General features: G+C 37.7%; 1 protein-coding gene across 1 annotated transcript in view; it reads right to left on the bottom strand.

Annotated features, from left to right (window-relative positions):
* The window catches only part of LOC129490057 (probable C-mannosyltransferase DPY19L2), a 230,886-nt gene that overhangs the window by 66,853 nt on the left and 139,548 nt on the right, over window positions 1–24,485 (bottom strand). The window contains exons 8-10 of the mRNA XM_063609696.1: window positions 13,094–13,185; window positions 9,135–9,234; window positions 6,179–6,256 (exon numbers count right to left, since the gene is read on the bottom strand). Coding sequence (XP_063465766.1) covers window positions 6,179–6,256; window positions 9,135–9,234; window positions 13,094–13,185 — 270 coding nt within the window. The remainder of the gene's footprint in view (window positions 1–6,178; window positions 6,257–9,134; window positions 9,235–13,093; window positions 13,186–24,485) is intronic.

Raw genomic sequence — 24,485 nt, 5'->3', positions numbered from 1 at the left:
AGGGTTTCACCGTGTTAGCCAGGATGGTCTCGATCTCCTGACCTCGTGATCCACCCGCCTGGGCCTCCCAAAGTGCTGGGATTACAGGCGTGAGCCACCGCGCCCAGCCTATTATGGATTTTTTTAAACTTCTCAATGTGATAAATCATATTAATACAATTTCTAATATCAACGCATTCCTGATTTCCTGGAATGGGGCACTTAGATACAAATTTAACTATGTAAAAAATCTATCTGAGCAAAACTACAAAACTTCAATGAAAGTAATCGAAGAACTTTATAAATACATAAAGTTATTCCATGTACAGGAAGATTCCATATTGTCAAGATGCCAGTTCTTCCCAACTTGATCTATAGATTCAGCACAATCCCAATCATGAGCCTAGCAAATTATCAATAAAGTGATTCTGAAGTTTATATGGAATATAAACAACCCAGTACAGAGCCAACTCAATACTGAAGAAGAGCAGAGGACTGACACTACCCCACTTCAAGACTTACTATAAAGTTACTGTAATCAAGACAGTGTGATATTGGTGAAAGAAGACACGAACAGATCAAGGGAACAAAATATAGAGCCCAGAAATAGACTCACATATATAGTCAACTGATATTTGACAAAGGAGCAAAGGCAATACAGTGGAGCAAAAATAGTCTTTTCAACAAATGGTGCTGGAACAACTAGAGATCCACATACAAAAAAATAAATCTAGACACAGACTTTACACCCTTCATGAAAATTAACTCAAAACAGACAACAGATCTAAATGCACACTGCAAAATATAAAGCTCCTAGAAGATAACATTGGAGGAAACCTAGATGACCTTAGGTATGGTGATGACTTCTTAGATAAAAGAACAAAGGTACAATTTATCAAAGAAACAATTGATAAGCTGAACTTCATTAAAATTAAAAACTTCTGCTCTGTGAAAGACAGGACAATGATTGAGAGAAGATATCTGCAAAAGACACATCTGATAAGGGACTGTTATCAAAAATCTACAAAGAATTCTTAAAACTCAACAATAAGAAAATGAACAACCCAAGGAAAAATAAGCAAAAGATCTGAATAGACACTTCATCAAAAAAGATACACAGATGGCAAAAAAAAAAAAAGCATATTAAAAGATGTTCAACCAAATTAAAACAATGAGATACCATTACACATCTATTAAAATGGCCAAAATCCACCATGACACCACCAAATGCTGACAAGGATGTGGAGCAGCAGGAACTCTCATTTATTGCTGGTGGTAATGCAAACTGGTATGGCCACTTTGGAAGACAGTTTGGCAATTTCCTAAAAACTAAGCATACTCTCACCATACCATCCAAATATCACTTTCCTTGGTATTTACTCAAATGAACTGAAACATCCATGTAAAAACCTGCATACAGATGTTTACAGCAGCTTTATTCATAATTGCCCAAACTTGGAGTTAACCAACAAGTTCTTCAATAGGTGAATAAATAAACAGTGGTACATCCATATGTTAATAAAATGTTAATAATAATCAAGATCGAAATGAGCTATCAAGTCATGAAAAGACTTGGAGGAAACTTATTTGCTTTTTACTAAGTGAAAGAAGCCAATATGAAAAGGCTACCTACTGTATGGTTCCAAACACATGACACTACAAAAGGCAAAACTATGGAAACAGTAAAAAGATCAGTGGTTGCCATGGGTTGGGGGAAGGAGGGATGAATAGGTGGAGCACAGAGGAACTTTATGGCTGCGAAACTGTTCTACGAGATACTACATGGTTAACACATGTCATTATACATTTGTCAAAATCCAGGCCGATTGTGGTGGCTCACATCTGCAATCCTAGCACTTCGGGAGGCCAAGGCAGAAGGATCCCTTGAGCCCAGGAGGTCGAGGCTGTGGTGAGCCATGTTTGCACCACTGAACTCCAGCTGGGCAACAGAGCAAGATCCTGTCTCAAAAAACAAAACAAAACACAACAACCACCCACAGAAAAGTGAGGCCTAACGTAAACTACGGACTTTGGGTGATTCTGATGTGTGAAGTAGCTTTATCAATTGTAACAAATGTACCACTCTGGTGCGGCATGTCAATAGAGGGGTAGGTTGTGCATGGTTGGGGGCAGGGGGTATATGGGAATTCTGTACTTTCTGCTTAATTTTGCTATAAAGCTGGCTGGGTGTGGTAGCTCATGCCTGTAATCCCAGCACTTTGGGAGGCCGAGGTGGGCAGATTACATGAGGTCAGGAGTTCAAGACCAGCCTGGCCAACATGGTGAAACCTCATCTCTATTAAAAATACAAAAATTAGCTGAGTGTGGTGGCACGTGCCTCTAATCCCAGCTACTCCGAAGGCTGAGGCAGGAGAATTGCTTGAACCCGGGAGGTGGAGGTTGCAGTGAGCTGAGATCGTGCCACTGCACTCCAGCCTGGGTGACAGAGCGAGATCCATCTCAAAAAAAAAAAAAAAAAAATTGCTATAAATCTAAAACTTCTCTGAAAAATAAAGATTTTTAATTAAGAAACGAAACCACAGTGAGATATCACCTTATACCTATTAGGATGGCTACCATCACAAGGGCAGAAAATAAATGTTGGTGATTACATGGAGAAAATAGAACCTCGTGCACTGTTTACAGGAATGTAAAATGTACAGCTACTATGGAAAAGTTTGGCAGTTCCTTAAAAAATAGATTTACCATATGATCAATCCAGCAATTCCACTTCTGGGTACATACTCAAAATAATTGAAAGCAAGATCTCAAAAAATATTTGTTCATAGCAGCATTATTTACTATAGCTGAAACATTGAAGTAACCCAAGTATCCGTGGATAGACTGAATAGATAAGCAAAATCGTGTGTGTGTGTGTGTGTGTGTGTGTACACACAATGGAATCCAAGTATCCATGGACAGGCTGAATGGATAAGCAAAATCTAGTGTGTGTGTGTATGTGTGTGTACACACAATGGAATCCAAGTATCCATGGACAGATCAAATGGATAAGCAAAATCGTGTGTGTGTGTGTGTGTGTGTGTGTGTGTGTGTACACACAATGTACTATTATTTAGCTTTAAAAGGAAGGAAATTCTGATATGCTTCAACATAGAAGAAACTTGGGGACAGTAGGCTAATTGAAATAGGCCAGTCACAAAAAGACAAATACTGTATGATTTCACTTACATGACATATATAAAGTCGTCAAAATCACAAAGACAGAAAGTAGAATGGTGGTTTCCAGGGGCTAGGAAGATGGAAGAATAAGGACTTTAATGGGTACAGAGTTTCAGTTTTGCAAGATGAAAAATGTTCTGGAAATAGATGGTGGTGATGGTTGTAAAACAATGTGAATGTACTTAATATCACTGAACTGTATAATTAAAAATGCTTAAGGTGGTAAATTTTAAGTTACATGTATTTTACCACAATAAAAAATGGAAAATAATTTTTGGGGAATAATTCTATATATATTTTCTTTTTATAAGAATTTAGGAATTTATAAAACGATAATGGAAGAAGATAGAAAATAGTAAGTCATATAATAAAGCAGTATCATTTACCCAAGGTAGGTTTTACTATAAACTACGCTGTGTAATTTTATAATTTTATAACTATAACTTCGAGTCAAGGCCCTCAGCCATAGTTGCCTATGTGACCAGCCAACTCTGAAGGCTTAATATTTAATCTGACTTATACTATAAAATAAAAAACTATTTTAAATAGTTTGGGAAAAAATAAGCCACGTCTAAAAAATACATAATTACTGTCTAATTCATGAACAAGGATGTAAAAATCTCATCAAAATGAAAGCAAATTGAATCCAGCGACATGCAAAAATTGTGTTTAGCCCAGAAAAGCAAGTTTATTTAATGCTAGAAAATTAATTAATGTTAATTCATTATAGTAACAGATTAAAGAGGGGGAAATACACAGAATCATGTAAACAGATGTAGGAAAGCATTTCGTGAAACTTAACATTTATTAATTTCTTTTTAAAAGTGCTCAAAAAATGATGAGGACATGTTAAAAGGAAAGAGAAGTCAGCTTGAATAGTTGGACAAGTGTGGAACAATTTGAGCATCAACATAAGTAACAAAAATAATGGATTATACTGCATTGACTAAAATAGATGTCATTTTCTTTTGGACACAAGACAAACTGGTAAAAGATTTGAATAGGAATTTACAACAGTGGAAACATGAAGAGCATATAAACAAACTAAAAGATGCTCAGCTTCATTATGAATCACAGAAAATGCAAATTAAGGTTACAAGATACCATTTTACACGAACCAGATTGATAAAATAAAAAAGGATGTAGAATAACATAAGCTGCTATATATTGCTGTTGGAAGTAGTCCAATCATTTTAGAAAAACAATTTGGTATTTATAAAGTTGAACATGTACATAATTTACCACCCAACAAGTTTACTATTAGGTAAACACCCTAGAGAAACTCTCAACATAGGTGTCCTAGGAGATATGTCAAGAATGTACAGCATTATTTATAACTAAAGAAGTTGGGGGGAGAGGAGAGAACCTAAATGTCCTTCAACAAGAAAATGAATAAATGAATTATGCTTTATTTATAGGATGGAAAATATAAAGCAGTGAAAATATTTGAATTCTAGTTACATATAAGAAGCAGAAATCTGAGTGAAAAAATAGTACTTATAAAATGACATTTGTATAAACCTTACAAAGAATGTGAACATTTAATAATAAAAATGTATACTATTTAATAATCCACATATGGTAAAGTTATAAAGAAAAGCAAATTAATTACGATTCAAAAAGTCAGAGTAGTGGTTACCTCTAGGAGCAGTGAGGGGATGAGTACAGGGCATACAGGACTTAAAAGTAACGATAAGGTTCTATTTTCCATTTGGAGAGTAGGCTCCTGGTTGTTTATTTTATGACTATGTTTATAACTTCCTTGCACATTATAAATGTTCTTTTATATGTATAAATTATTAAGAAAATGAAAATGGGATATTATGACAGCTGTAAAATTATCAGGAAAAGAAAACATCAAAATTATAAAAACTAATGAGAGAGAAGACAAATGTTTGTTTTTAAAGGATAACCATTCAAGAACATCAACCAATCGGCTTTAGGGTCTTTGTTCTAGCTGTTCCACCAACCTAGGGATCAGTTTCTTTGATATCTACTTGGCTAACTCCTTCTCCCTCTTCCAATCTTTGTTCTACTCCCCCTTTTCAAGAAGACCTGCCCTAACCACCTCATTTGATTTTTCCATCTCCTACCTCCTGATCTTGGTGCTCCTGATCTGCCTTACCCTTACCTTTTCTTTCTTCTAAAATCTTTTTTCGTATTTTTTTATAGAGATGGGGGTCTCACCCAGGCTGGTCTTAAACTCCTGGGCTCAAATGTCCTCTTGCCTCAGCCTCCCCAGGCCACCATACCTGGCCTAAAATCCTTATCACCTTCTAACACCCTACAAAATTTACCCATTTACTATGTTTATTATTTATCTTCTGTCTTCCTTCCTTCCCCCACTCTGTTAGAATGTAGTAATATGAATGCTGGTGTATTCCACATGCCTGTATAGTTGACACTCAGTAAATGAATGTTTTTTCTTTTTTGTAGAGACATGGTGTTGCTCTGTTGCCCAGTCTGGAGTGCAGTGGTGTGATCATAGCTCACTGCAGTCTCAACCTCCTGGGCTAATGCAATCCTCCCACATCAGCTTCCTAAACAGCTAGTACTACAGGCATGCGTCACCATGCTAGGCTAATTTTATTTTATTTTTGTAGAGATGAGGTCTGGCTCTGTTGCCCAGGCTGGTTTCAAACTTCTGGACTCGAATGAACCCCACTTTGGCCTCTCAAAAGTGTTGGGATTACAGGCGTAAGCTACTATGTCAGGCCCTTCTACTTCATTTTAACAGACGGCTCCTGGAAAATATATCAGTCCCATGTTTCTGTTTCATAAATTATTTCTTTTACTGATAATGCATAAGTTGGGCACAACTTCAATCAGATAATATGACCCAAATTAAATTTTTGTGAGTGGTCTATCAAAACAAGGTCTGTTGATTATATCACAATGTTTGAACAACATTTGTTTTAGTTATGAAATTGTTACAACTAGTTTCAACCATGAACAAATCAAATACTAATCAGGAGTTTAAGGGCAAACTAAATGGAAAAGAACAATAAAAAATTATTACCATGTGTATATAAATGATCTTCCATAATTTACATATATCAATGTACCCGACAACATACCCTGCAAATAATGATGCAAGCTGAAATTTAAAAAGAAGTTAAAAGTAAAAAAGATAAAATGAATAGCTACAAGAATGAAGAATATATTTATTGTTGTTTCAACTGATTTATATCTACACACAGTGAGTTCTTTTGTTTTCCTTTTATCTGCCAATTTATTATTAAATATAGTCAATATATTAGTATAGAAAATATTGGTTGATTTTTCTGACACACAGCTCTCTCAATCATGTGAATTGTCTACTTTGTCGACTGTCCAAAACAATACTCATTTTAATTTCAGGTCAACCCTACTGTCAACACGTACAATTAAAAAGTGACTTGTCCAATCAAAAAAAGATGAAAATGTAATTATGACAACTAATACATAATTGGGGAAGGTACATTAAACTGAAAAATAATTATGCAATGCATGTGTGCATAAAAATACGTTAATTTCTGCTTGCTAGTCACTCTTTACAAGTATCTCCATTAGCGTTCTTTCATTAATACAAATATTCAAGACAGTTATAATCAAATTTATCAATTTCAAATTAAGAGTACTTTCTCTGCAAAGGTATTTTTAACTTTCTTTTCCATTTGGAAGAAAATTATATGTTATACATCAATAATTCTAACAGTACTGGATTTAGATGAATTGATTAAATGATGATACAGTATCTCTTACATAGAGGTAATATGTCAGACAATGCCTCTACACCCTTCCTCATAGAGAAAGCAATTCAAATTAAATTCTTCCTGTCCTACTACAAAAGCATAACATAAACAGATTGCAAAATAGCTGAATACTTAAACACATAACTTAAGTTTCATTCATCAAGTTTTTTTTATCTCTAAAGCAATCTACGACAAATTTTTCCATTAGTGAGAAAAACAACAAAGTTTCCCTTTACTCAGAGTTACCCATGGAGAATACTGCATTTCTTAGGGTGCCTGATATGACATAACAACTGTGGGGAAGCCCCACAGGGAGGCAAAATGCCTCCCCTGACCCTCACCTCCACAAAAAAGCAGGCAGTCTCCACTATCAGGAAGCCATGAGAATGCTCCCTTTTCACCCCAAGGGCTAAGCAACACGCAGTACATTTACAGGGTAGAATTTTAAAGAGAGAATCTCAGGGACAATTTTAAACCAGAAACTGACTGAAAATGTCATCAAACTAAGTTAGACAAAGGAGTCTACAAGACAAGATCAAAGTAAAAAGTAAGTACAAATAGAGCCTATTTTAAAAAATAATGATAAAACCAATTAATATTACTGTGACCTACTAAGTACCAGGTACTGTGTTAAGAATCATATACATTACTTCATCTGGTCCTATCCACAACCCAATAAAGTAGGTTCTTTTATTATCTCTATTTCAGAAATGAGAAAACCTAAACCAAGAAAAGTTAACTATTTTATCCAAGTTAAGAGGCTACTGAATAGAATTAGGACTCAAATCCAAGTCTAACTTCATTTCTCAAGCAAGACGTTCTAAAAAATATTAAAAAGCGGCCAGGCGCAGTGGCTCACGCCTGTAATCCCAGCACTTTGGGAGGCTGAAGCAGGCGGATCACAAGGTCAGGAGATCGAGACCATCCTAGCTAACAAGGTGAAACCCCATCTCTACTAAAAATACAAATAATTAGCCGGGCATGGTGGCATGCGCCTATAGTCCCAGCTACTTGGGAGGCTGAGGCAGGAGAATCGCTTGAACCCGAGAGGTAGGGGTTGCAGTGAGCCGAGATTGTGCCACTGCACTCAAGCCTGGGCAACAGAGCAAGACTCCATCTCAGAAAAAAAAAAAAAAAAAGCGACTCTTCAACTCTTCAACTGCTTTATACAAATATACCAGTACAATAAAAAAAATAGTAGGCAGGGAAAAAAAATGAGTATGTAATTTACTCCCTCTCTCAACAAACTACCTCCATTTATAGTGGGCAAGAGTACATAGAAAGACAATAGATAAATTTCCAGACTAGTATAGAGAATTTTATAAGAGATGAACTGGTTAGCTGTTTATCCTGTAATCCTATGTGTCTTTATTCTACATGCAAGAATGTACACAACTATTCAAAAAGAAACATTTTACGTAAGAGAAACACTATTGTTAACTTAAGAGAAATACTTAAAGTTATAGCACTAGTCCTCTTTTAAGCACATTAACAATACTGAATAACAAAGATAACCATTCTTACAAATTTGAGTTCAATAAATGCATTATGTTAGGAAGTAAATAATTAACAATCATTTATAAATAATCCTACATATTTCTCTACCCTGAACTTTCTTTTGTTCAACATTTTTCCTAGAAAGTGTTTTAGAAAAACGTTTTTCCTGGAAAGTGTTTTAGAAAAACGTTTTTCCTGGAAAGTGTTTTAGAAAAGCGTTTTTCCTGGAAAGTGTTTTAGAAAAGCGTTTTTCCTGGAAAGTGTTTTAGAAAAGCGTTTTCCCTGGAAAGTGTTTTAGAAAAGCGTTTTCCCTGGAAAGTGTTTTAGAAAAGCGTTTTCCCTGGAAAGTGTTTTAGAAAAGCGTTTTCCCTGGAAAGTGTTTTAGAAAAGCGTTTTCCCTGGAAAGTGTTTTAGAAAAGCGTTTTCCCTGGAAAGTGTTTTAGAAAAGCGTTTTCCCTGGAAAGTGTTTTAGAAAAGCGTTTTCCCTGGAAAGTGTTTTAGAAAAGCGTTTTCCCTGGAAAGTGTTTTAGAAAAGCGTTTTCCCTGGAAAGTGTTTTAGAAAAGCGTTTTCCCTGGAAAGTGTTTTAGAAAAGCGTTTTCCCTGGAAAGTGTTTTAGAAAAACGTTTTTCCTGGAAAATGTTTTAGGACTTAGAATCATAGAACATCTGAGTTATAATTTTATGCAAATAAGTTCATAGTCAAACATGCTAAGCTTAAAACAGCTTAAAATATAATCACCTCACCTGAGTGAGAAGTACAAATTGAGCAAACTGCCAAGGAAGCTTGAAAAATACATTGGAAATGCAGAGTGCAATCAAGCTTCCTCTATAAAGTTTTGTAGCCCTTGAAAAGATAAAATAAGTATTAGTAAGTTTAAACACGAAATAGTCTAGCATGGCTCCAAACTGCTGCAAATTAGAATCGCTAAATATATATGATCTGGCTATAACACAACCTAAACATAAAATGAACCAATGGGTTAGAAATCATACCTCCTGATACTCAATGACAACAATTTTCTTTGAAAGGTAAATACCCATTATTGCTAACAATAACACAGAGAGAAGGAGGGTGGCTGGGTCAGTATATCCGTGAACATTTTTTTCAAATTATATTTTGGTGAATCCATGACTAATATTTAAAAATACCGATTCAACAGATTCATTATTTAAAAAGGCAGAAGATGCCTATGAAAAGATGATAGCAGCATATTCTAAGTGCTAAGTATTATGCAGACAACTACTGCAACAATGCAGAATAAGAGCTAAGCGGCTGAGAGAGATTTTGTAAGCGTGTGAGATAAAAAGTTGGGTCTGGCACAGGTGGGAGAACACAGAAAATTAAGTGGAGGAAAAGATATGGGGGCCACTCTGAAGCAATCTTTAGAGATCTCATTTTGGTACTGACTTGTAATTTAGGAGATTTTTAGGAGGGTAAGATGATTTTATCCTCTAAATCTGCGAGCCAACGCAAAACCCCCACACATGTCCATCTTCACAGAAGTGGAGTGTGCATGTTAATATACTGAGGTGATGAAGTGTATGCAGCTTGGATACAGTAAAGACATCCTGGTTAGATAAACCTACCTGGAGCATAGAGCGCCATTATGAAACGCCTTTCTTCACTTCCCCAAGTATCCCTTCTCCAAAGGACATCCCTCTCTGCTATTTTAATCCAACAAAAGTACTTTTAAACTCCAGATAACCTTTTAATGAGTTATGAAATCAACTTATGGAATAAAATTCAGCATTTAAAAATGGAGATCAGCAGAGTGAAACAGAATATATATGACTATATCCTACTTACGAGGGGTTCTATTCTGTGAAACTTTTGTTTCAGTTGTGTGCATACATGTATGTGTATACTAAGCCACAGTGTAAAACTTATTTCTTATTTCTTATAGATCATAGTCCAAAAGTTTGAAAGCCGCTGTCTAAAATAAAGCACTTCTCTACTGCTTTTGAATACTAAATATGATTTTCATTTTATGGGTAACAAGAGACATTAAGATTTCTGAGCAGAATTTAATACCAATCTGGCAGTTGGGTAAAGAATGCATTATGGGGAGACAGGAATGAACAGAAAACAAAGAAAATCCAATTGGTGATCAAAATAGCTCTGACCCAAGAAAACAGAAATGGAAACATAAATATTGCCAAGAATAATAAAAAAAAGCTAAGAACAATCAAGAAAAAGCTAAGCTGTGCTAGTATTAGGTGACTATATAAATTGAGTTTCTAAAAATGCTTAAAATTCAAAACTGGACAGAACCAATTTGTTAAAACATACCACTAACCTTATTTATAATGATTCCTAGCATTAAGGAATAGTCTCTTTTCTGGTTTTCTAACAGTATCCTCAGCACTGCAGCCTGCATCAACACAGCTCAGCTTCTTCTTGGCTCCCCAAAGCCATCACCACCCACTACCTCCCTCTAATGTCACAATATGTCAACTACAAGTAGAAACCAAGAACTAAAGGAAATGGCTGCTCTTCCAAAGGAGACAATGTCAGTAATAAGGATGAAATATCAGAAGATGAAGAAGGCCAATAGAGAGAAGGCTGCTATCCTTCAGAAAAAAGACAAGATGTCTGCCAAAACTTCAAGAAAGGAGGTTTAGCAGGTTTTCCCTCCAAAAAAGACTGCAGTGTCCAAGAAAGCAAAATGAAAGCCCACACTTCCAAGCAACCAGTCACAGCCACAGCAGGCAAGCAGGGAGCCATGACAACTAAGGGGCATAACCAGGAAAGCCATCGCAATCAGAAGTGATAAGCTGCTGATGAAGATGGCGAGGAAGATCAAGACGGGATGGATCTGAACCAGGAGTGGTGAAAGCAGCAGCTGATTCAGCTTCAGATGGCCAGGAATATGAGAAAGGAAATGTCAACTAGAATATAAACAGAGACAATGAAGAAGGCTCTAAAGAAAGGAAAGTTCTCTAAAACTTTTCATCAAAAAGTAAAGACAGGTATGAAGAGGTGGGTAAGGCTGAAAATGACAATGATAAGAGGCTAAAGAAGACATAAAAAACTTGCCACAAAAGCACCTGGAGCCAAAAACAGAGAAGGACCTAACAGAAGGCAGCTCTTGAAGGCAGGAAACAGCAACTGAAGAGGCCCCATCCTGGTAGGCAGAATAATGGCCTCTAAAAATATGTGTCCTAATCCCTGGAACCTGTGAACATGTCATGTCACTTTTATGCAGCACCACAGGATACATAAAAGTGGAAGAGAGGCTAAAGAGAAGGTTGGAGTGAACTGACAAAGAAGGACCCAATCCAGCATTGCTGGTTTTGAAGAAGAAGGAGCCACAAGCCAAGAAATGCAGGCGGTCTCCCAAGAAATGCAGGCAGCCTCTAGAAGCTAGAAAAGGCAAGAAAATTGATTCTCTCTCCCACTCTGTGCCTTCAGGAAGAGTGTAGCACCTCCAATACCCTGATTTTAAAACTAAGGAGCCAGAAAACTTCAAGTTAGTAGATGCCAGTTTGCGATGACTGGTACACAGCAAAAGGAAACTAACACTACCTTCTATGGTACAGATGGACTAAAGGAAGCAGCACTCAGTCCCCAGAGCAGCATCCCCATGCCCACTTAGGGACAGATCGGATCAGTGAGTGAAAGAAGAATCAAAGGTTTGCCTTCACTGGATTTAAGATAGGAGCAGAGGTAGAAAAGCAGGAAGGAACTAGAGACTGATGGGCAGTCTGCTGTCTGTACTATACTGGAGAAAAAAGCCATGGTCAAGAATGTGAATGTGGAAAAACAGCATCTACAGTGGTGAATCAAAGACTCTTACAGCACAACACATCTTACAGAGATGTTTGAGAAGGGACCGTTGCTCAAGGTGCCTCAGAACCAACAGGGCAGAGCTAAAGGTTATGAATTCACAGAGGTTCACTTTATTTGAAGGTGCTAAAGAAGCTTTAAATCCTATAAAACAGTTTAGGGGACAGCAATAAAGCTGGAGCTACACAGACTTTAAAAAGCTAATGCAAAAACAGTAACCATCTCATGTTCTATGAAAGGTCTGTCTAAAGACACTACTACATAGGAGACTAAAAGCCATGTGATGGTTCTATACTTGCTGTAACAATCAGAGGGAAATAGATTGCCCAAAGGGTTTGGCATAACAGACTTCATCAAAGTTCTTCCAAATTCAGAGGATCACTGAAGAGAGTTATCAGTCTGAGTCATCTTCAGATTTTTATCATGCTTCGTTCCACTTTTCCATAGCCCCCATTTTGTTTCATTTTTACCCTCTGGAGCAAGGCAGCTATATTCAGTATTTGTCAGCAGAAAGGGAGAGAAGTGTGAATTCTGTGAATTACACTTTGCCCCAAAGGATTGTATCTTACAGGATACACTATAGCATAACCAGCCTTCACCTTCTTTCTGCTCATTTTCAGGAGGTTATAGTGGTAACAGAAGAAGCCTTGAGAAAGTGGAAATGACAGGAGAAGTGAAAGCAATTTGTTCCTTCTCAAGCAGTCACTGCGGACCACCAAGAAAAAGGAAGAGGAACAGAAGGCTGATGGAGGAAATGTTTTTGGTACTATTTTTAAGTTATACTCTTAAAATATTTTTACTAATAATGGCATCATATTGGTTAATTATTTTATTATGTTGACTTTATTATGGAAGCTTAAGAAATTCTAGTTTAAATTATTTAATGCAAAAAGAAATAAGGTTAAGTAAAAGTTACCTGAGAATATGAGTCACAAGCAACATTTGAAGAACAAGAAACGGATATGAGAAGCTTTCGCGGAGAGGTGGTGTCCACATTACACGGGTACACTGAAAAAAAAATTTGTAGTATAGTATACTTGCTAAATTTACTAAGACATTCCAAGTAAAAACTGCTATTTATAAATAAAATTATTTTTAACAAATAATTTAAATGGCATGTTGTAATACAAACTACTGGACTTTATCCCACAAACAGCAAAACTAGCATGTGAGAAATATTACTGACAGAGACACATGTGGCTTAAGATCATGTAAAGCATTAGTATCATGAATTGTCAACAAGAAAATACCAAAAAAGATGCAACTACATCTTAAAAGCGAGGAAAGTACCAGCAAAAAAAGTTCTGTCAAATTTCAGAATATTTTGAGTTGATTACTTATCTATTGTTTGTCTTCTTTCCCATGAATTTCAGCAAAACTATCCATAACCAGTACTTGAGAATTCTTTGTAGTCATCAAATTTAGCATTTTCATTCACAGTGCTGCTACAAAGGAATATTCCATTTTTGGTTTTATTTCTTTGCCTAAGCTACCCTGGGTTGCAAAATATTTAAAAGTAGGCGGTGGAATCAAATTAAGTAAGAAAAGTCCTAAAATTGTTAAGTATAAACCTTTCTGAAAAGCTCACTTTGGACATAATTAGGCAATGTACTATCGCAGTTGTAATAATGTCATTTTTCTGTATATATACTAAATATATTAGTAAGTTCATCCTTCCATCGACAGAAAACCGCATAGAATTAAATGCAAGCAATCTGATATTATTAAGTCACACTAAAATAAATTATGTCTTTCAGTGCAAGCAGGGGTACCTAAAAGACTCCACAGAATGACAAAGACCATGTCAGAAATAAGTGTTTCCTATAGTTTAGCTCTACCTCAGACTACTGAATATTTCTAGTGCTGCTATAGAAAGACTGAGTCAATTTACTCCTCTTTTCTACCTAGCCCACCATCCTCTATGAAACTGACATACATATCTATTTATGAATGAACTACTCACACAAGGGAATGCTGAAAAGATCTGTTGATAATGTATACTGTTGTTACTGAATATTACTGAATGTCTGTTGATAATGTATACTGTTGTTACCAGAATGCAATTTTTAAAAGCTGTTAGTTTATTAGATTAACTGGAGAGTTCAGTAGGATTGACAGTAAGATACATGGGCAAACCACGTTTCATTGCCCTTTACTATGCTTCACAGATAATGTCTGTCACAAACTGAAGGTTTGTGGCAACCCTGCATCAAGCAAGTCTATCAGTGCCATTTTTCCAATAGCATGTGGTCACATCATGTCTCTGTGTCACGTTTCAGTAATTTTCATAATATTTCAACCTTTTCTTTTTTTTTTTTTTCTTTTTGAGACAGTCTTGCTCTGTCACCCAGGCTGGAGTGCAGTGGCACGATCTTGGCTCACTGCAAGCTCTGCCTCCTGGGTTCACGCCATTCTCCTGCCTCAGCCTCCTGAGTAGCTGGGACTACAGGTGCCTGCCACCATGCCCGGCTAATTTTTTTTTTTTTTTTGTATATTTTTTTAGTAGAGACAGGGTTTCACTATGTTAGCCAGGATGGTCTCGATCGCCTGACCTCATGATCTGCCCGCCTCAGCCTCCCAAAGTGCTGGGATTACAGGCGTGAGCCACTGTGCCCGGCCTATTTCAACCTTTTTCATTATCACTATATCTGCTATGGTGATCTGTGATCAGTAATCTTTGATATTACTATTGTAATTGTTTTAGGTGCCTTGAACCATGCCCAATAAGATGGCAAACTTAATGGATAAATGTGTGTGTTCTAACTGCTCCACCGATCAGCCACTCTCCCGTCTCTCTCCCTCCCATCAGGCCTCCAAATTCCCTGAGACACAACAATATTAAAATTAGGAAAATTAATAAACTTACAAGGGCCTCTAAGTGTTCAATTAATAGAAAGAGTTGTTCATCTCTCACTTTAAGTCAAAGGCTAGAAATGATTAAACTTAGTGAAGAAGGCATGTCAAAAGCTGAGAGAGGACAAAAGCTAGGCCTCTTATGCCTAAAAGTCAGAAATGCAAAAGAAAAATTATTGAAGGAAATTAAAAGTGAAACAACCTTATTGCTGATATGCAGACAGTTTTAATGTTCTGGATGGAAGATCAAACCAGCCACATTTCCTTAAGTCAAAGCCTAATCCAGAACAAAATCCTAACTCTCTTCAATTCTACGAAGGCTGAGAGAGGTGAGGAAGTTGCAGAAAAGTTTGAATTAGCAAAGGTTGGTTCATGAGGTTTAAGGAAAGAAGCCATCTCCATAAAAGTACAAGGTAAAACAGCAATGCTGATGTAGAAGTTGCAAGTTATCCAGAAGATCTAGCCAACATAACTGAGGCAGGTGGTTGCACTAAACAACAGATTTTCAGTGCAGATGAAAAAGCCTTCTATTGGAAGATGTCATCTAGGACTTTCCTAGTTGGAGAGAAGTCAGTGGCTGGCTTCAAAACATCAAAGGACAGGATGACTCTCTTGTTAGGACCTAATGCAACCAGTGACTAATTTGAAGCCAATATTCATTGACCATCCTAAAAATCCTAGGACCCTTAAGAATTACACTAAATCTACTCTGCACGTGATCTACAAATGGAGCAACAAAGCCTAGGTAAGACCACATCTGTTTTAGCATGATTGACTGGATATTTTAAGCCCATTCTTGAGACCTACTGCTCAGAAAAAAAGATTCATTTCAAATATTATTGCTCATTGACAGTGCACTTGGTTACATAAGTGCTCGGGTGGAGATGGATGAGGTGATTAATGTTGCCTTCATGCATGCTAACACAGCATCTATTCTGCAGCCCATGAAGCAAGGAGTCATTTCAACTTTCAAGTCTTATTATTTAAGAGATATCTTTCATAAGGCTCTAGCTGCCATAGTGATTGATGAGTCTGGGCAAATGAAATTTAAATCTTCTGGAATGGATTAACTATTTCAGATACCATTAAAATCATTCTGATTCATGAGAGGACGTCAAAATATCATCATTAATAGGACTTTGGAAGAAGTTTATTTCAACCCTCATGGGCGACTTAGATAGGCTCAAGACTTCAGTAGAGGAAGTAACTGCAGATGTGATGGAAATGGCAAGATAACTAGAAATGAAGCCTGAAGATGTGACTGAATTGCTGTACTCTCATGATAAAACTTAAAGGATAAGGAGTTGCTTCTTAAATGAGCAAAGAGAGTGGTTTCTTGAAATGGGATCTACTACTGGTAAAGATACTGTAAACATTGTTGAAATGACGACAAAGGATTTAGAATATGACGTAAACTTAGTTGCTAAAGCAGTGGCAGGGTTTGAGAAGACTGACTCCAATTTTGAAAGCTCTACTGTGGGTAAAATGCTATCAAACAGCATCACATGCTACAGGGGAATCTTTCGTGAAAGAAAAAATCAATCAATGCAGCAAATTTCATCGTTACCTTAAGAAATTGCCACAGCTATCCCAATCTTCAGCAACCCATCTGTCAGCAGTTATCAACATCAAGGCAAGACCCTCCATCTGAACAACTTGCTGAAGGTTCAGATGATCATTGGCAGTTTGTTTGTTTGTTTTGAGACGGAATTTCATTCTGCCGCCCAGGCTGGAGTGCAGCTGCGCAATTTCAGCTCACTGCAGCCTCTGCCTCCTGGGTTCAAGTGATTCTCCTGCCTCAGCCTCCCGAGTAGCTGGGACTATAGGCACCCACTACCACACCCGGCTAATTTTTGTTTTGTATTTTTAATAGAGAAAGGGTTTCACCATGTTGACCAGGCTGGTCTCAAACTCCTGACCTCAGGTGACCCGCCTGCCTCAGCCTCCCAAAATGCTGGGATTAGCAACTTATTTTTAAATTAAGGTATGTACATTGTTTTTTAGACATTATGCTATTTCACACTTAATAGACTATATACAGTGTAAACATAACTTTTATATGCACTGGAAAACCAAAAAATTTGTATGACTTGATTTATTACGATATTCACTTTACAATATCTCTGAAGTATGCCTGTATGATCAAAATTTGTAAAGTCATCAGTCTCTGTACAAAAACAAGTAGTCAAACAAGCAAGTATTCAAGATATGCAATGTAAAATTTGAGAATTTTCTTCACGCAGACGGTTCCCCCACATTTGTTACCCACATTCAATGACGTTATCATTTCTCCGAAATTCATTGCATTTAATAGCTGAAGTCACTCAGTTCACCAAAACTGAATTACATCCTCTGAAAGTAGGGACAAGAAAACCCAATTACAGGACTGTAATCAAGGGCAAGGCCTTCTCCCTCCAAAATTCAAGTACATGAATTCAAATGTCCATGAAAGTGCTTTCTATTGTTTCTCCAATAACACAATGTGTTTTACTAGATCTGGTACAAACATAATCACCATTCCAGATGATCCCATATAATTTGAAAATAGTGAAGAGATTTGGTTTAGTCATGCCTTACATTTCAACAAATAAGTATTTTTTCTTTATCTCTAATTTTAAATGTAAAATAAAAATAATGTGACAGTTTAAAATGCCAATGATTTTTAAAGGCATTATTTTGAAATTTGAGAATTAAAGGAAATACACATGTGAACTGCTTCAAAAAAGGGTTATACAAATGTATGTTGTCTCTAAGTACAAGAAATCCATTTATTGTGAAAATAAATTCAATAAAAATCTCATGTTGCAAACTGCTAACATCTAGTATATAATTTTTAGCACACATTTCATAACACTGATTATATTGCAACATAATACTGTGTAGATATTAACAAGAGGCTTTTCTTTTCTGCTTAATAATTTTTAATCATTCACTCAAGAAACAATAACTAAGGAATCTCAAAAATAGCTTAATTTTCCAATCTCTATTTTCAAACTATTAACTTATAATATTGGAAATACAGCATGATCTAATTGATTTATCTTCATAACTTCAAAATAAATAGAAGAACAACTGACTAGTGAGTTATAAATTGTGGTTAATATTAGTATCAAACAGATCATGTTTAAGACTTCTTCCAAGAGTTTTTACTAGAGTTGCTATTTGCTGGATCAATCCTAACTTGTTACTATAATGTTTAGGTTTAAAACAAATTACCCATCTCGGACTGCTGCTTTTCTATATTGATTACACTATTGCTTCATATTGCTTAATATTAACTATAATAATGCTTTAAACACTATATTTATGAGTGCTTCCTTAAAAGACTGCTGGCACCATAAAGGTTATGCTACCTCTCTTCAGAGAAAGTTATGGGTGTTAAGAATCCTGCTATCCACATAGTAACCATAAAAATGCTAGGTTTAAGAGACATGGCTTGAATATCTCCTGTTTGATGCTACTTAGGGCAGTCCCATTATTTAGGAAGACCCTTAGTTTGGAGTAGGCTTTGTGCATCTCAGGGCACTGTATCTTGATAACAGGTAAGCCTGGTTGCTTTCTTGGAGTTTTGATCTATTTTTGTACCATACACAGGTCGAGTATTTCTCATCCAAAATGCTGGGACCAGAAGTGTTTTAGGTTTCAGAGTTTTTCAAATTTTGGAATATTTGCATTTTACTTACTAACTGAGCATCTCTAATCCAAAAAAACAAAATCTGAAATGCTCCAATGAGAATTTCCTTTGAGAGTCATGTTGGCATTCAAAAAGTTTTGGACTTTTCGCGTATTTCAGACTGCAGATTTTCAGATTACAGATGCACAGCTTGTACTGATAAGCTGCTCAATTAACCAGTTACATATTTCAATCTGAACTTATAATACAATTTTGGCTCACACAGGGTTTAATGTGTCAGTGATATGTAAATGCTATTTTAAACTTTACTATCTTTATAAAGAATTTCAGCTGGTTGTATGACAGAAAACATTGATCTTTTTGTCTCTGAAAATCTAAGATATCAGTATATCCTATCCTAAATTTACAAAAAACCTCTGTGGAAGCAGTCAACTTTGTTGAAAAAGCGGTGAGTACACACCTCCATGTTTCCATCCATTGTTGCAATGACTCGAACTTGACCATTGCTTATTCATCTAAAATAGAAAATATATCTGGCAAGATGTTATCGGTATCAACTCTACCACCTTTATCATGTGGTTATAAACTACACTGCTCAAGGTTACCAACATAACCAAAATTCTGACTACAAAATGAAAGCATTAGCCAAGATATAAAGGCAATATAAATATAAACAGAAACAAATGATTCAAATTCCACTATCAAAATGATAATACAACATGGAGAAATAAAAACAATTCGGGTTGCTTCCAAATTGTTTAACTTCTATATTCTGACTATACCTCCTTAGTAGAATATACTCTTAGGAGAAAAATAACTAGAGAAATACTGAACCATACTTGGTAGGATTGTTATTGTTAACGGCATTAGTGTAGTAACTCTGAAACTATTTTGGGTGTATTACAGAATAATTTGTTTCTGGAACCTTTTTGTGTTTGAAAGGAAGTGTTTGAACACAATGAGATGTATCAAAAGGGCAGAAAATAGTGCCAAAATCATAAAACATTTAGAGATTAATAAAATATGTGCAAAACATAAAACATTGCTAAGAGAAATTAAAGGAGACGAATATAAATCTATGTTTATGGGTTGGAAGATTTAGTATATTCAGGAATGTCCATTCTAAATTAATCTAGAGATCCAATACACAACCAGCAGGTTGTTTATGTGTTCAAAGAGAGGGGAGTAGTGACAAGCTGATTCTAAAATTTATATGGAAACACAAAGGACCTGGAACAGCTATGGCAATATTGACGAAAGACAAGGTTACAGATCTTCATTATCAGATATCGAACTTACAAACTACAATATTTAAGGCAGTGTGATACTAGCTTGAAGATAAACGGACAAATAGAACATAATGGAGAGTGTAGAAATAAATCTAAAAATATATAGTCACTTTATTTATGACACGAGGCCTACTACAATTGAGCGGGGAAAGAATTTTCTTTTTAACAAATGGGGCCTCCCAAAGTGCTGGAATTACAGGCATGAGCCAACGCGCCCGGCGCTTTAGTTCTTCATCAAGAGATGTGGGCTGGGTGCGGTGGCTCATGCCTGTAGTCCCAGCACTGTGGGAGGCCAAGGCAGGTGGATCACCAGGTCAGGAGATCGAGCCCATCCTGGCTAACACGGTGAAACCCCGTCTCTACTAAAAATACAAAAAATTAGGCTTCCTTTCTTCCTTCCTTTCTTTTCTCTCTTTTCTTCCCTCTGTTACCCAGGCTGGAGTGTCGTCCGCTCGCTGCGCACTCCCTGCCTCTGGCTGCCGTGATTCTCCTGCCTCCGCCTGCGGGCTGCCAGGGATTGCAGCCGCGCGCCACCACCCTGCCTGGTTTTTGTCCTTTGGCTGGAGGCGGGGTTTCGCCATGTTGGCCAGGCTGCTCTCCCGCTCCTGACCTCGAATGGTCTGCCCGCCTGGGCCTCCCGAGGTGCTGGGACTGCAGACGGAGTCTCGCTCACTCGGTGCTCGGTGTTGCCCGGGCTGGAGTGCGGCTTGGCTCGCTGCAGCCTCTGCCCGGCCCGCCGCCCCGTCTGGGATGTGGGGAGCGTCTCTGCCCAGCCGCCCATCGTCTGGGATGTGAGAAGCGCCTCTGCCCGGCCGCCCCGTCTGGGAGGTGAGGAGCGCCTCTGCCCGGCCACTGCCCCGTCTAGGAAGTGAGGAGCATCTCTGCCTGGCCGCCCATCATCTGGGATGTGAGGGGCGCCTCTGCCCGGCCGCCCCATCTGGGAAGTGAGGAGCACCTCTGCCCGGCCGCCACCCCGTCTAGGAAGTGAGGGGCGTCTCTGCCCAGCCGCCCCGTCTGGGAAATGAGAGGCGTCTCTGCCCAGCCACCCCATCTGGGAAATGAGAGGCGCCTCTGCCCGGCCGCCCATTATCTGCGAAGTGAGGAGCGCCTCTGCCTGGCCACCCATCGTCTGGGATGTGAGGAGCGCCTCTGCCCGGCCGCCCCATCTGGGAAGTGAGGAGCGCTTCTGCCCGGCCGCCCCGTCTGGAAAGAAGTGAGGAGCGTCTCTGCCCGGCCACCCCGTCTGGGAAGAAGTGAGCACCTCTGACCGGCCGCCCCGTCTGGGATGTGAGGAGCACCTCTGCCTGGCCGCCCCGTCTGGGAAGTGAGGAGCGCCTCTGTCCGGCCGCCCCATCTGGGAAGTGAGGAGCGCCTCTGCCTGGCCGCCCCGTCTGGGAAGTGAGGAGTGCCTCTGCCCAGCCGCCCCGTCTGGGATGTGGGGAGCGCCTCTGCCCAGTCACCCTGTCTGGGAGGTCTACCACGGAGGCCAGACGCAATGTGGGGGCTGGACGTGGTGGCTCACGCCTGTAGTCCCAGCTCTCTGGGAGGCCAGGGCGGGTTGATCACTTGAGGTTAGGCGTTCGAGACCAGCCTGGCCAACATGGCAAAACATATGAAAAATACAACAGACAAACCAACCAACCCAGCAACAACAAAACAGGTCTACCCTGGAGTCATACTCTGATTTTTTCTATTTTCCTCCCTTTCTGATCCTTTATCCCACTTTCTTTTTCTTCCTCTTCCTTCTCCTTCTTCTTTGTCAAATAGAGGATTGAGTTATTATCATTGATCCATACAAAGTCCCTCTCTCATTTATTTTCTTTAATTCCCAACCCCCATTTCTATTCCCCGTCTTCCCATGTGCAACCTTCCTAATATGTTTGATATGCATCTTTTTGTTTGTATGTATTTTTAGAAAATGTTTATTGTTTTGTGTGCAAAAAAAATTTAATAAAATAAAAAAATTAAAAAAAATGGTACTAGGTTAATTGGACATCCTATTTGGGGTGGGGTAGGGGAGGAAGGAATCTGGAACTTATTTCATACTGTATATGAGATTCTAGACAGATTATAAACCAAAATGTGAAACCTATACCAAGATTTTCCCTTATATTTCTTCAAGCTTCTAAAAGAAAATACGAGAAAATCTTTATGACCTACAGTAGGCAAAGACTTTTAAATCAGACACAAAAAAGACTAAACATAAGAGATTGATAAATGGAACTTCATGAAAATTAAGAACTTCATCAAAAAACCTCAAAAAGATCTGTGTACACAAAGATAAAAATCACAAAATCCAAAAAGATGAAAAGGCAGGTCATAAGTGGTGAGAAGGTACTTGCAGAACATATATTCTACAAACGACTACATGGAATTAACAAAGAGTTATCATATATGAATAAAATAACCCAAATATTTGTTAATGGGTGAAGACTTAGATAGGTATTAAAGAAAAGAGAATATCTAAATCAGATAAGCCATATTAAAAGGTACTCAATATCATTACTCATCAGGAAAATGCAAACTAAACCCATAATAAGGTACCATTTCACTCATCAGAATGACTACAATTAAGAGGACTGCCAATGCCAAGCACTGACAAGGATGTACTGATAGAAGAAACTGGAATTCTCATACATTGCCAATGGGAGTGAAAACTGGTACAAGCACTTTGGAAAACAATGTGGATACATATCACAAACATACGTTGAGAGAAAGACATCGGACATAAGAAAATATGATTCCACTATATGAAATCCCCAAATAGACAAAACTAATCAATAGTGATAGAAGAGTGGCTACCTGTTTTGAAGGATGGAGAAGGATACAGATTGGACAGGAACAGAGGTGAGCCTGCTTGGGGGCTGGAAATAGTCTATACATTGATCTAGTTCCTGGATACAAGACTGTATACATATGTAAAGATCCACTGAACAGCTAAAATATGCAAATCTTAATGTACGAAAATTATATATAATTAAAATGTGGGGAGACTACTACCGGCCAAATGCGTGATAATGAGAACATCAAAAAGATTTGCAATGGATTATAAAACATTGAATAAATAAAAAGAAAAACCTATGCATATATAGTAAAAGAAAATGGCGGGACAGGGGATTTGTCCTTAAAGAACACCATTAAATGTAGATGAAATGGCAGAATTAGAAAATTACCATTTGCAATGGCTAATGTAATAACTAATTCAGGCAAGTATCATCAATGGATGCATAATCAGTTGGTAAATGTTACAGAGGAAGAGGGTATTGGTGTCTCAAAGTATCATCCCACATTTCACTTATTAAAAGGAAAAAGGGCATTTTTATAATAGAGAAATATGACAGACACCACCTTAACCGTGTGATTTAACTTAGTAAATTCGATTATGGACACATTGGTTTTATGTGCTTCCAGATGTAATGCAAATAAAAGGACACAACATCATATGTGCCATATTCTTCATTAAAATGTCCAATCTGGCTGGACATAATGGCTCACGCCTATAATCCCAACACTTCGGGAGGCCGAGGCAGGCAGATTATTTGAGGCCAGGAGTTCAAGACCAGCCTGGCCAACATGGTGAAACCCTGTCTCTAATGAAAGTATAAAAATTAGATGGGCGTGGTGGCACAGGCCTGTAATCGCAGCTACTCGGGAGGCTGAGGCACAAGAATCACTTGAACCGGGGAGGGAGAGGCTACAGTGAGCCAAAACTGTGCCACTGCACTCCAGCCTGGGCAACAGAGTGAGACCCTATCTCAAAATAAAATAAAGTAAAATAAAATGGTCTAATCCGAATCTATTAATGAAGAAACGATCAGGCAAGTCCAAAATGTCAGACCTCTACAAAATAATTAGTTCAGACTCCTCAAAAATGTTAATGCCATGAAAAAAAGAGACTGTTTGAGATAGACTTCTCTAAATAAAATGAAAAGTAAATGCAATGTACAATCCTTAATCAGATTCTGGATCCAAAATAAAAGCATCAAAGAATTTATAGGACTAAACTATGTAAATAAGAATATGGGCTGTATTAAGCTATTATTATATAATTATTAGTGTGAAATTTCTCTAGTATGATAACAGTATTGTGATTATGTAGGAGAATGTCTTGCTTTTAGGCAATATATACTGAAGTATTTAGGGGTGAGATCTCATTATATCTGCAGCTCATTTTCAAACGGATTAGAAAAATGTCTGTGTCGGTGTTTGTATAAGAGAGACAGCAAATGTGTCAAAATATTAAAACTGGTCAATGAAAGTGAATCTAGAGCATTTCTTTAAGTTTCAATTTGTTCAAAATAAAAAGCTGGAGAAAAAACAGTAGAGAAAAATGCACTTTTCTTGTACTGCCTTTTTAGTACAAGATTTACAGTGGAACTAGACATAGCCCAAGTGAAGATATAAAACAGTTATTGGCTCTGTCGTCACATCTGAGAACAACTGCATAATTTAGGTAAGGATCTGCCACAGGCAGAGAGTCTTTGCTGGAACCAAACAACTTCTAACAGTACAAACAAGAATCTGAAAAAGCT

Source organism: Symphalangus syndactylus, chromosome 9 (genome assembly GCF_028878055.3).
Source record: "Symphalangus syndactylus isolate Jambi chromosome 9, NHGRI_mSymSyn1-v2.1_pri, whole genome shotgun sequence".
NCBI lineage: Eukaryota > Metazoa > Chordata > Mammalia > Primates > Hylobatidae > Symphalangus > Symphalangus syndactylus.
The sequence above is the reverse complement of the archived record's forward strand: the minus strand, read 5'-3'. Positions and strand labels throughout refer to the sequence as shown.